This window comes from Streptopelia decaocto (genome assembly GCF_964273445.1).
Source record: "Streptopelia decaocto genome assembly, chromosome: 13".
Lineage (NCBI taxonomy): Eukaryota > Metazoa > Chordata > Aves > Columbiformes > Columbidae > Streptopelia > Streptopelia decaocto.
Genome location: NC_138668.1, coordinates 15222925 through 15236393, shown reverse-complemented (window position 1 = coordinate 15236393; position 13469 = coordinate 15222925). Strand labels below are relative to the sequence as shown.

Here is a 13469-nt window from a genome sequence, read left to right as displayed (position 1 = left end):
CTTCTCTCCACTCGCTCCAGCACCTCAAGGGCTTTCTTGGCATGAGGGGCTGAAAACTGACCCCAAGATTCAAGGTTTGGGTTCCCCAGGTCCCAGTACAGGGACGGTCACTGCCCTGGGCCTGCTGGCCACACCAGTGCTGGTATAAGCCAGGATGCTGGTGGCCTTTTTGGCCATCTGGGCACATGCTGGCTCATGTTCAGCTGGCTGAGGATGTGTATGTATGCATACACCTAGAAAGACAACAGAGGATCAAGGAAGAAGATATATCATAAACCCGAGGATTGTCCACATTCCTGTGATTTAAATTGGATGCGGACTCGCAGTTTTTGAAGGGGCTCAGGTAGGTATGAAGGTGAAGCCTGCACTGTGTATGACTGTGATTCCTGCCTGCGTTGTTCTGCGAGGCTCCAGCCCTCTGCCGAGGAGCCGTGCGTCATCCCGGAGCCAGTTATCAACGCTGGATGGCATGGCTTCCCCAGCTTCATCTGAGCAAGCCTGAAAAGCACCTTGAGTCCCTGTGCCATTAAAAGCTTCCCAGAAATTGATTATTCATATAAATCATCATCAGAACACTGGCAAAAGGAATAAGCACAAAAATAATTGTCAGATTATTTCAGTACTGGTTATACATAGCTCCCATCCTCTTCTGGCTTCACTGCAGGACAAATGACCCAGGACTTCTTTAGGTCTGCCTTTATTTCGGGTAAGGAAGGCATGCAACTAGTGATTATTCCTATCTAATTATTATTGATCTTTTATTGCTTTGCACTGGTAACCTCTACTGGCAAAGCTGTAATAGGAATTTGGCACATCTTTCTAAATGGGACATTGCTCAGCACTTCCCTCACTAAGTGGGAAGGTCACAACGCGTTCGGTTCCCCCTCGAGAACACAAGAGGGGCAAAGTCCATCCGTCAAAGCACAAGGAACGTCTTCAGGATTTGCTGACTTAGGCTGTATGTGTTTTCTGTTAGGATAAAAATAGGCAGGGGCCAAAAAACACGTTCTGAAGAAGGAGTTAAGAGGCTGTAAAGTAAGACTTTAAAAGATGAACCCTCTCTGCTTTGAACGTAAACAGCTTCAGATGTGTTTGCAGGCAGCGAACATCTACCATGAAGAGAGCCTTTTCTGTGCAAGTCTAACTGCAGGAATTCTTCTTTCAAATCCCTTTTAGACTGAATTCTGCTTTGCTAGGAATCGAGAATATAATGGGGTTTCCTTTAACGAATAAGAACATTTACTTGCAGTATGCATATATATATATGTATATAAAAATATATATAGATATGTATTTATACATACATACATTTTATTTATTTGATATTAATGAATCCCACTGGTTGCAACACTTTTGGCACAGACAGCTGCACCGAGCAGGCAAACCGATCTCGAGCAAGTAGTTCTCTGTACTCCACGAATGCACCCAGGGAACAAACAAGCAAGGACCATTAACCTGCCCGTCTTCAGATTAATTCTGAAATCCTGTCCTCTGCTTTTGGTAAGCATAATAGAGGTGAACATGACCTCTGCTGCAGTCGCACGGAGGGTTTAGGAGCTGCGGGTATAATACTCACTGAAATTAATCACAAAAACACAGCAGCAGGGGCAGCACTGCCCAACTGGATCCTGTCAGTCTTCATCAAGCTGGAGAGGAACTCCTTAAAAGTGCAGCAAACAGGTCACATAATGTCAACCCTGAATAACCAATGCTGCATTATGGGCATAAATACTCGTGGAAATGAGCGCTGTACACTTGCGGCTGCCTGGCCCCCTTTGTGAGGGAATGCTCCAGCCAGCACAGCCAAGCAGACAACCCCCTGCCAGTGAAACACCCAAAAAAGACCGACAGACTCAGACTAACCGGCAGCTGTTGTCTCCAGCAGCGTGGAATGAAGTCTCGGCTCTCCGCAAGCCCAGGCGGGAGAACGCGTGGTACATGGTGAGGGCGACGTCGCCCAGGGTGTGCACGCCGTCGGGCTCGTCGTACACGTTCTCCCAGTACGCCCGCAGGCCGGGGGTGCCGGACGGGTAGTTGCCGTACAGGTAGTAGTCCAGCTGGCCGATTATCTCTTGATTGACCACAGCTTCAAATTTGCGGGCAAAGAAAGTTGGTCTTGCAGTCTGCTGTGGGGATATGAAAGGAAAAGACACCGGAGTGAGTTCCTGATTTCAGCCATGACACTTCATCCTAAGCAATGGGTTGGAGGTGAGGACATGAACTGGTTCTCCCCATAGGCTTAAAAGGTCACCTTTGTGACCATTTGTCATTAAGAGTGCCACTAAGATTCAGATAAAAGCTACGCAATTACTCAATGAGAATGTAGGTGTGCCAATCTCTCGTACCACTCCCACTGCCTTGCTCTGGACGGTTCTCCATGTGCCAGAGGTGGGGAACACTCCAACCCCCCGTTAGCCTGGAGATAGCACAGCTCTGGCATGTCTGATCAGCGAGTGGGCAGGGAGCAAAGTGTCCTGTGCTACAGGGGTAGTGCTGTACTCGGTGCTGGGGAGGCCAAACCTTGAATCCTGGGGGCAGTTTTGGGCCTCTCACAACAGGAAAGGCCTTGAGGTGCTGGAGCGAGTGGAGAGAAGGGAACGGAGCTGGTGAGGGGCTGGAGCACAAGTGTGATGGGAGCGGCTGAGGGACCTGGGGAAATGGCCTCAAGTTGCACCAGGGGAGGTTGAGGTTGGATGTGGGGAACAATTTCTTCCCCAAAGGGCTGTTGGGCATTGGAACAGGCTGCCCAGGGCAGTGCTGGAGTCACCATCCCTGGAGGGTTGGACAGACGGACATGAGGTTCTCAGGACATGGGGCAGTGCCAGTGGGGTTATAGTTGGACTTGATGATCTTGAGGGTCTCTTCTAACCTAAATGATTCTATGAAGAGGCAGAGCAGCATTTTGTGTGTATGAATCTGCTGCTACAAGGTGGTAAGGGGACTCCGGCAGAAGTGCCATCTGAGGCTGAGGCTTCTCAGCTTCTGACCGGCCCTGTACAGATTTTCTGCTCTGCACTTGACACAATTTGGAATATATTACCAGTTCGTATGCTACTCAACTACCGTTAGCTTTCAAAAAGCTTTTGGTTTGCCTTGCTCATATTTGAGCACAGGTTCTGACGTGCCAAGGAGTTCAAAAGTGCCACAGATGGCTGAAAAATTCTTTGAGGATGCTCAGTTTTACTCTGAGAGGGCACAAGCCATGGGCTCTGCGATCCCTGCAGCTGCTTTGTGCCTCCGTGGGAACTGCGAGCCAGTCCTGGGTGTTATCTGAGGGGCTCTCTCGCCAGGCGAGTGTCAGAAGTTGCCTTCACATCTATTCTAATTTTGAACTTTCCCTTGCAGCTCAGTTTACCTGATTGTTTTCTGAAATGTCATTGTGGGTTGTTTTCCCAGCCTGGAGCAGGTCGGCCTCTGCAGACTGGCAGGAGTTTTTTAAGATGTGCCATTTATCCTGTGCTGGAGACTTTCCTGGGATTGGTGTTTGGTGCAGCAGAGCCTCTCTTAGATAATATCTCATTTGCTCTTTTTGTGAGTGCCCGTGTCACTGACTTCAGCTGCGCCTGGTAGGCAGCACGGTACAAAAAAGAAAAGATCTCTGTTTCGGAGCAGTCATCATTTTTGTGCTGCGGGGTAACACATTCCCCATCCCACACAAAGCCTGAACAAACATGCTTTATGCAGGGAACCCCGAGGAGCTGCAGGGATGGAATTGCAAATCTGGTGACCTTGAAACAAACGGTTGTTCATTCTTAACAGAAGATACAGAGGCCAGACAGAGTCTTGAGACCGAGCGCACCCTTGAGCACAAGGATTTGCTCTCATGTCTGCCTCGAGGAAACTATCACAAAGGAACTCATTAAACTTTTTAAGGCAGTGCTGCCAAGCCTGGCTGATCGAAACCTCCTGACTCTGGCCTACAAAACCATGAGATAAACTTAAATATAATCACTTTGATGAATATAATAATGAAAATTCATTTGCCTTGTGCTATGCAAGCCTCTAGCAGGCACTCTAGTCAACTTTTAAGCTTTTTTCAAAGATGAAAACCGCTGCTTAACAATGAAAGCCAGGAGCTTCATGAAATCATGAAAGCACTTGAGCTGGAACTTTGAAAAAAACCCTTTGCAATAAATCCACAAGAGTAATTCACAAGTAATACTGGTACAGCAAGAGAAGTGCCAAGCTTCCCTTCTTCCTCGCACAGCAGATCTACCAATGCCATGTGGTCCAAAGATCTGCTTTGTGACCTTCCCATGGAGTAGTACGTCTCAAGAGCCAAAACACAGCAGAATAAATCTTGTATTCTCCTGAAATTAAGAGCAGAGCTTCCTCACAGCTCTTTCTCCACCTTGCTTGATGGGGTGAGAGCTTCCCCCCCGACCCCGCGGCCGAGGGGACGAGCTGCTCGGGGTGTTGGAGAAGCTGAATTACCTGGAAGCGGTGGAAGTCTGCGGGTTTGAAGTCATTAGGCGAACAGCCACACCAGTCAACAATGTGCTTGTACTGACACTTGCAACCCAGTTTACGGTTCCAGTTCGTGATGCGCAAGTTGTTGTCCACCATGGAGTCGCAGTAGGGGCTGTTTTCCAGAACGGTGTGAAAGAAGGACTGCAATAAAGACAGAGCAGGTCAGGACACTTGGCTTCCCAGACTTCCATCCTCTCCTTCCCTTCAGCCCATGGGCCTGAGCCTAATGGGGGTGTGACTTATTTTCTTTCAAAATGACAGAATTGACAAGCTCTATTGTTCTGCCGTCTATGAAAAGCACTCTACATGTATGCATTCCATAGAGCATGAAAAAAATCACAACATGCTATAGACCCAGCTAAAGTGTAATAACATAGAGGTGAGGCCTTGCTACAATACACAGAATAATTGCACTTCTGCAATGACCAGCTTTGGGCCTTCGGAGTCCAAAGGACTCCAGGAAAGCTACTACTGCAAGCAATTATATTATTTTTATTTCAGCTGTATGAGCAATTCTAAGAAATTCCCATTATTTCTCTTCTGTAAGTTACTCTCTGGTCTAACGGGACTATTTTCCTGAGCAATGTGTTAATGATACGTATTGTTTCCCAAGACAATTCTCAAACCTTCACCGTCACCCCGGTTACTGTGAAAAAAATACAGTCTCAGACAGGTCTTCTGCGGGTGTCTCTATCTCCAGCGCTCCGAAATGCATTGCTGGTTGAATGGCCTTGGTCTGAAATGTACAGATCACCCCAGGCACCAGAAGGACGTTCTGCCTCCTGCAATTACGTCTGAAATCATAAGTCTTTATTTGCTGACTCAAGGCAGCAAGGAATTCCTATTGGGCTGTCCTAATTGTATCATCATAAGATCAGCTATTACATAAATCATGTGTAATGGGGACTGATAGAGCAGGTTAACAGGTCAGTGAAGGCAGGGTGATTTTAAGAAAACAGTTATGTATCTTGCTAAGAAAACCTTGTAGAAGAAACTATGGAATATGACCAAATTTAGCCCTCTAAGACATGATTTTGGGGCAGTGGTTTCTATTCAAAATCAGCAATAGTAAGACCTATAAATAACCAGTATAACATTAGCATGGTTGGCCCCCAAATAATCCCCCTACCCTTTTTAATCTTAAATGACAGCCCAGTGAATATGGATTTTATGCTTGAACTGTTTGGTTAAACCCATAAAGGCATCCATTCTCATTCAAGCGAGAGGAGAAAAAAAACCCCTACCCAATTACCCATTGCCCTGTGTCCTTTTATAATGATACAGAAATTTCCCCTAGATAATGGATGAAAAGGTTATCAGAGTTGAGAGAAAAGGTGATTTTTAACAGAAATGGGATTAAAGCAAGATTATTCAACATGTGTGTGGAATAATAAACCCCTATCAAAAGATGACAATCACTCTGCTCCACCGCAAGGTAATAAGCCTAGATTTGCAAGGTCACTCTCATCAATCCCTCAAAATGTTCAGGGGCCACTAGCAAGGATGGAAGTTATCATTCTAAAGAGAGTCATCAGGTCTTCCTTGGGCAGACAGACAGATGGGGAGCCTGTCAGCCCGCCGGACCCTGTGCTCTCTCTGTTGATAATGCACATCTCCTGACACACCATGGGGCTCTGTGCTCCCTCTGTGGATAATGCACGTCTCCCCAGCAGCCCGCCGGGCCCTGTGCTCTCTGTGTGGATAACGCTCTTAATACACCACCGGGCTCTGTGCTCTCACTGTGGACAATGCACGTCTCCTGATACACCACCGGGCCCTGTGCTCTCTCTGTGGATAACGCACATCTCCCAACAGCCCACTGGACCCTGTGCTCTCTCCATGGATAACGCACGTCTCCCAACTGCCCACCAGACCCTGTGCTCTCTCTGTGGATAACGTACATCTCCCCAACAGACCACCAGGTCCTGTGCTCTCTCTGTGGATAACACACATCTCCCAACAGCCCGCTGGACCCTGTGCTCTCTCTGTGGATAACATACATCTCCCCAATAGACCACCAGGTCCTGTGCTCTCTCTGTGGATAACGCATGTCTCCCAACAGCCAGCCAGGCCCTGTGCTCTCTCTGTGGATAACGCATGTCTCCCAACAGCCTGCCGGGCCTCGTGCTCTCTCTGTGGATAATGCATGTCGCCCTCAGACACCACCACATGGCAGCCAAAAACCCAGCCCGTTGTGCACCCCCCTTCTGCATCCATTGTAGCCAGAGCGACTGCGGAGTGATCTAAACGGTTTGTGACTCTGCATTCTTGCTGAGTTTGGAATGGCACAATAAAGCTTTGTTTGTAGGGGTTTAATTTTTCAAGAAAAGGGCTGGATAATAGCGAGGAAAGCTACTTATGAAGACAATTCGCCATCTCTAATAGCCTTCAAAGGCTTTGTGGAGGAACAATTTGCAAGCAAAGGGCAGCTGGATTTCTAGTTGTTCAGTAATAGATTAATAGGCTTAAAAGTATAAAACAAACCCACTTCTTGCAAAAAAAAAATAAAAGTCCCACAAACAAACAAAGCAACTGAACAACTGCACAAGTAGTTCTAACACTTGTCAGGGGAGGAAAATTCTCATTACCCACTTTGGGATGATCCAAGCCCACCGAAAGCAGGTGAAAGCCCCTTCGACTTCAGTGATCTTTAGGACAAGCATGAGCATGGCAGTTTTGAACGCAGAGATGGATCGCTTTGAATTCACATACCTCAGCAGGAAGCAACGTGTAAGAGTAAAACCTCTTCATCTTTGTTACCAGGTCATCACTGGAAAAAGTGACATACTCCACAAACTTCCTGTTGAGCAGAAACCAGTCCGAGCCCCCGTCAACCGCGATTCCTTCGGGGATCCGCCGGTCCCCCAGGCGCCACATGTGGGTGTCACACTCCAGGAAAAGCCGATCCAGCCCTTGTTTTCTGATAAATCTGAGGGAATACAAAAGCAGTTATTAAAAGTTAATCATCACTAGCTCTATAAATAGGGAAGCTACTTTCTCAAACAAAAAAGGATAAAAAGGTCACTTGTTCATGTTTCTGTTTTACTCATAAATAATGGAGAGAGGCTTAATGAATGATTAATCAGTTGTACATTCAGTTATAGGGGCAAAGATCAACAGATTGTTTTTAAACATAATTTACACCTTCTACTGTCCTAAGACAGACCTATGCAAGTTACAGAGCTGTATGGCATGAATATCCATAATGTCCATTAACTTTTAACAACCAGCTGCAGAAGAACCATAACAGGGCCAGAAACCAAACACAACCTGTGGGATAGGCTTCTGTCTCTAAAGAAATGCACAGCTTTTGAAAAACAGCAAACCATATATAAAGGTAAAATGACCAATTTTCTCTTATGTTATTGTTCCGCCAATTTTTCTATTGAGGTATAGTTAATTAGGAAGAAATACAATTGCATTGCTCTTTGCTGTAGAATGAACGTGTTCGCTCCATTTTCAAGTCTACGGGGAGCAATGTTTTGTTTATTGCTGAACCAGGAATAAGAGGAGCAACCGCAGAACTGTCAAGTTATGGAAATGAATTGTTTGAGACCAGTAGGACAGAAGAGTTGGAAAATCAATCTACCTCTGAAAACACCACTCACGATCCTTCTGGCTTTTAAGCAGGAGGTGTCAGAAAAGTTACCACAGTGATAACTGGCCCGTGGTGGCCAAGCGTTCATAGCGACGTTGTTTTTTGATCCTTCGATGGCGGCTCTTCCTATCATTGTGAAGCAGAATACACCAAGCGTTGGATTGTTCACCCACTAATAGGGAACGTGAGCTGGGATTAGACCGTCATGAGACAGGTTAGTTTTACCCTACTGATGATATGTTGTTGCAGGTCTTGCTGTCTGAAGAACTGCAGGTTTAACGGGAGCTGCAGCGATGACACCGCAAGTCGGTGTTTCCCTCCTGAACAACACTGAGCGGCACCATGGTTCTTAGAAATATTTGAGGATTAGGAAGTCAAGATGACGTTTTAGTGGTTCTCAAACACATGCAAATGAAGGAAGGGGGAAAGAAATAAAAGAACCCCCACCAAGGCTTTCTGGGCTCCTGCATCTGGAAACGTGAGTGTTGGCTCCCTGGTGACAGTCGTGTTCTATACCAGGGAAAGAACTGAGACGTAATTATGAAATGGTGCATATTAATTTTCAAAAGGACCGTAAATGACTCCAGGGTCCATGTCCTACTGATATCTGCGGCTCTTTTCCTGGGATGAGTGGAGCTCCTCTGTTAACAGTGCAGAAAATGGGAGGATGAGAGTGGAGAAGCTTTTCTTTCCATGAACAAGTTTCTAATTTCATGTCCCATTATGAAGGATAATAGAAAAGTCTTGCAATTTTAATGTAGTGCTCTGGAAAGTAATCTTCAAATTCAATATTTATGCCGTTATCTCCAAATCAAATATTAATGTGCCTGAAAGTTTGGTCATTTATTTATTTCCCTCAAAACTAAATGCTCATTTGAATTAATTATTTTAAGAAAATAAGAGAATTTTATTGACCATATTTAAATAGGAACGTAACGTTCTTTTCAATGAAATACTTTCCTTCAGCTGCTGTCTCTACCCATTTATCAGCCTTTATTCTCGTTTTCAAACAGAAGTTTCTTTGACTGTAATAAAAACTCCCAAAGAAGAAGAAGAAAAAAAAACCCAACCAACCAAACAAAAGTTCTATGACTTTTTTGAGCTAATGGCTTGGACAAGCAAATCTCAGCGTACGGAGGGAAATAAGCCCATTTTGGGGAGCTTGAGTGTCTTCACAGCAAATCTCGGTCTTAAATCCTACACAAGAAGGTTACCAGATGAAAACTCAATCTACTTTTCAACAATCATCCTCCAGCAAGGCAGTGCAGCCCAACTGAGGAGCAGTGACAATTTGGAGACCTGCAAAGACGTGACCCTTTTGCTAATGCTGCTTGAAACCAACCTAGAAACATCATAGCAGCTTTTAAATAGCAGTTAACGACCACGTGGAACACAGGCATTTCCCACAAGGCTCACCCTCACCAGGCCTGCTCCTCACGCCCTCATCACACCTAAACAGAGGAACGCATTGCACAGCAAATAATTTCCTTTTAGCTATGAAGCAATAATTTATACAAGGGTCTTTGAAGACACAGCTCTCCATTGGGCAATTGCTTGCTCTCTGTTTATGTTCCTTGGGAGCCAAGGGGACCAAGTACTATATGATTATATATATATATATACTATTATATATAAGTATTACATATTGAATAAGTATTGTGTATTATATATTCTATAAGTATTACAGAATACATTTTAGCTCTGCTAGAAGCTAAAAGATCCCGTTGGAGGTGGCGGTGGGTTGTCTGACCAAGCCTGGGCTGTGCTGTGATACACGGAGCTGAACTGCAACCCAGCTGGAAAAGGTGGAAGAGGCTTTTTGTACCCCTCCTTTCTTTTTTCCTCTCTTCTAGAATGACCGATGCTCCAAGCTGCTCCAGCAATAGCGATTTTGGCACTTAGGGAGGCAAGAGCTTACTCTAAGCATATTGGATATCACCTGAGGGAAAGGGAACGCTGCTGTTTGTATCCTACGTCGGCCTTTTCGTGAAATCAAAACCCCTCAGATACTACAAACAGTTGATAAAGATTCTTGACTAGCCATCCAACAGTGCTTGCAGCAGCCACCCATGAAAGGAAAGGTAAGAAGGTGAAGGGCAAAAGCATGACCCTACTGATTTGTTTCTAGTCTAATGCTGTATTTTATTAGATTCTGGCACCGCGACCTTTGGGTAGGACCAGCACTCCCCTGACAACTGCAAATGTCCTTGCCAGGACAGTGACATACAACTGCACCAAGGCATGGTTGGCCAAACACAATGGAGATTGCATCAGACGAAGCCACTTGACCTTTCTCCTGCTCCAAGTCAAACAATGGGAAATTATGATAAGAGAGTCAGCCATGAGAAAATAAAATTAAAATAAGACTAGGGTTAAGAAAAAATATGCCTTGTTTCATTGAATGCTCCATCTAAGACACTTAATGCTTACCCTTAATCAATGTGAGCTCTTCCTGAAGAGTTGAGGAGCGCGGTTGACACTTGGAACGCACCCACACCTGAAAGGTGCTGTTTGCGCCCCAACCATGGGGCAGCCTCGGGGTTTACATGATTCCACATTATTATTTTTATATTTCGTTAAAAAAAACCCTACTGCCTGCAGCACGTGGTCTGTCACACCGAGTACAGATAGTTGTAACTGTCCAGACAGCTCAAGATCACAATCCAGCTTCGGTGACTCCTCTCGCTTTGTAGTGTATTTAAATATTTATAAATGCATTCCAGATGAGACTCCGGGATTGTAGAACACATAAAGCATTTGTAAAATGTTTAGCACACACTACTACAAAATGAATATAAACACACAGCTCTTCTTACGATATGTTTTAACTGCTAATAAATATTGTTACACGGCTACTTAACATCAGCAAAAATATCACGATCAAATATCACCCTTTGGGATAGTTTTCTGCCAGTGACACTGCACAGCACAGCAGCTCGGAGACACTTGTGCAGTGTATAAGACAGAGTTTGCAGTTTTCTGAAGTCTGTGAATGAATAAAACTCTCTTAAGCATCAAAGGCTGTCAGACTACTAAGCATTACTTATCAGTAACTTCACCATTAAAATGTTTTTCTACGGAAATAATATATATTTTTAAGGTGGAAAGGTTTCTTCCTAAATGTTTCCTGTTTCTGGCCTCTTGCCTAGAAAACTTCCCATCGACATTTCACTGTTAACCGGGTGCACCTACCAGGACCTCATCATCATTACTCACTACACAAGGACTATGAATAAAAGTTAATGATACATCAGCGAAACAATTCATCGCAAATCGAAAGTCAATGTCAAAGCAAGGATCTGCAGAGCTTGGAGCTCCACTAGTCTCACGTCCATGTTCTCCTTAAAGTATGTGGACAAACTCTGCACATTGACTTTATCTGCTCCTCTTTTAACTCTTTTTAGACAAGAATTGAAAGAAGTGGGAAAAAGTGGGAAAAGCCAAGTAAATATTTTTATGGATGAGAAATGTGAGAGGCTCTTGCCAGCAGTGTTTGCACAGCCACCTTGGAAACACTTACCAGAGTCAATCAATGGGGAAGCATAAAACAATAACTTGCCATTTAGGTGACCAAAGAGAAAGTACCAAACAGTAATTTAACAATCCTGAGTGTACCAGTTGCAACAAGTAATTTGTGAGCAATCTCTAGGCTACAATACATCTCCATAAAGCAGCCACTAAATAATTCTTTGTAATAAGCAAGTTCATAAAAGCCAAAGCAGCACGGAGCAGTTTCAGCCCCTGCGGAACAGAAATCCAGCCTCACCGCGGGGAGTTCCAGCGACGGCGACACAACCCCCACCTCACCCCGTTTCCAAGGGTAACTCTCTTCTATGAAGGGTTACACAGTATTTAAAAATCTGAAATAATTATCAATTGGCAAGTTCAGCGTGATGTCTATACTGTACCAGATAAATACCTCTTTTTCTAAAGATGCGATGGTGCAGCATGCTTCCCAACACCTCTTTTGTTGTGCCGAAAGCCTCCAGGGCTGACCTCCCACTCCTGAAATGGGGTTTGAAGCTTGAAAGGGGGAATAACGTCAAAAAGAAATCGCACCCATTTAGTCTGTCAAGATGAGGAAGATTTCCTCATGGTATGACAGGCGGCATGAAGAAAGTGCGGAACACAGAATTCCTGCTGTTGCAATACTCTCGGCAGAGATAAAAACGGTGGGAGAAAAGAGGAGAAATAAATATTGCAAGCTGCTTTCTGATGTGTTTAAACTGTGACATTCTGAATGCAAATGTTATGAGGTCAAAGCAGAAGTCTTATCTTTCTTTAATTCCCTTGCTCTAAAGAAAATACTATGAGCACAATACTATCCCAACAATGCCCTACGCTTTACTGTCAATGCACAAACAAATATCGACGATATCACAAAGAACTTTTCTCTTGACTGGGTTTGTTACAGCGAGACTGGGGTTCCTGCACATGCAAAAGCCAAACCCGTCAGTAAGCACACAAATGGAAATGCTTTTAGTAGCTTTGCCCGTTGTCCTCAACGCTCCAGCTCTACGGGAGGGATTTTCCAATGGTCCACGTTACCACATTTGTTTCCAATCTATGTTTAATCAGTGTTATTCTCAGTGTGCAAGTAAATCTGAGACAGACAACTGGTCTGCTGCTGCAAACCTTGGACAATGTAAGGTTTAGATCATTTACAGCATAGCAAAAATGGTATAGTGCTTTGACTGGCTCAATTTACAAGTCCACCTTGAAATATGATGTTAAACGCGGCTCTTTTCAATCAATGGCATCTTGATGGAAACCGAATGCATTTAGAATAACCCACATGAGATGCTGTTGAAAGCTGATGAATATACACATTTTATCTGGTCATTTTTGTGTCTGTTTATGGACATAATTAGATTTTTCGAGCTTTACAAGAGATGAATCGTACTCTACCGATCTTCTTCTGCTTCTTTCACATATAATTTTCTCAGTATATCCATCTAATGCTGCAGTCACATCACACCTTTGTGTCATTTTCTGAAGAAATTCCTCGTGATTCCTTCCTTCTTGTCCACCTTTTCCTAAGCATTAACTTCCACTGGTTTGGAAAAATCTTACTTTCCATCTTGTGGAAATCTCTCTTCCAGAGGAAGTCTGAAGAAGACCTAATGCTTATATTTTAATGTCACAGGTCAGGGAGCAAATACTTCAAGTGTCCCAAAAATAACAATTAAAAAAACCCCTCTGACATTATTTTTGGTGTAGGAAACTTGCAGAGTCTGTTTTTGGCAGTGCTGACTCTACTAGGAATTGCCTTGTTTTGACAAGAGTTCCACACGGTCCCTCGCGGGGCTCAAGAGGCACTTCCAAAGACTTTCCTGTTGGTTTCTTTTCCCCACACTCCACTCGCAATATCTTTTAAGAAACACTCCAACAGCTCCTACAA

The 13469-nt window shown here is 44.4% G+C and overlaps 1 protein-coding gene across 2 annotated transcripts in view; it reads right to left on the bottom strand.

The window, feature by feature from the left end:
- XYLT1 (xylosyltransferase 1) overlaps positions 1-13469 on the bottom strand; it is a 199549-nt gene that overhangs the window by 22438 nt on the left and 163642 nt on the right. Inside the window, exons 6-8 of one of the 2 annotated variants that reach the window (XM_082064507.1) lie at positions 7183-7399; positions 4435-4611; positions 1864-2126 (exon numbers count right to left, since the gene is read on the bottom strand). In XM_082064507.1, coding sequence (XP_081920633.1) covers positions 1864-2126; positions 4435-4611; positions 7183-7399 — 657 coding nt within the window. The remainder of the gene's footprint in view (positions 1-1863; positions 2127-4434; positions 4612-7182; positions 7400-13469) is intronic. The other variant, XM_082064508.1, reaches the window with a different exon arrangement.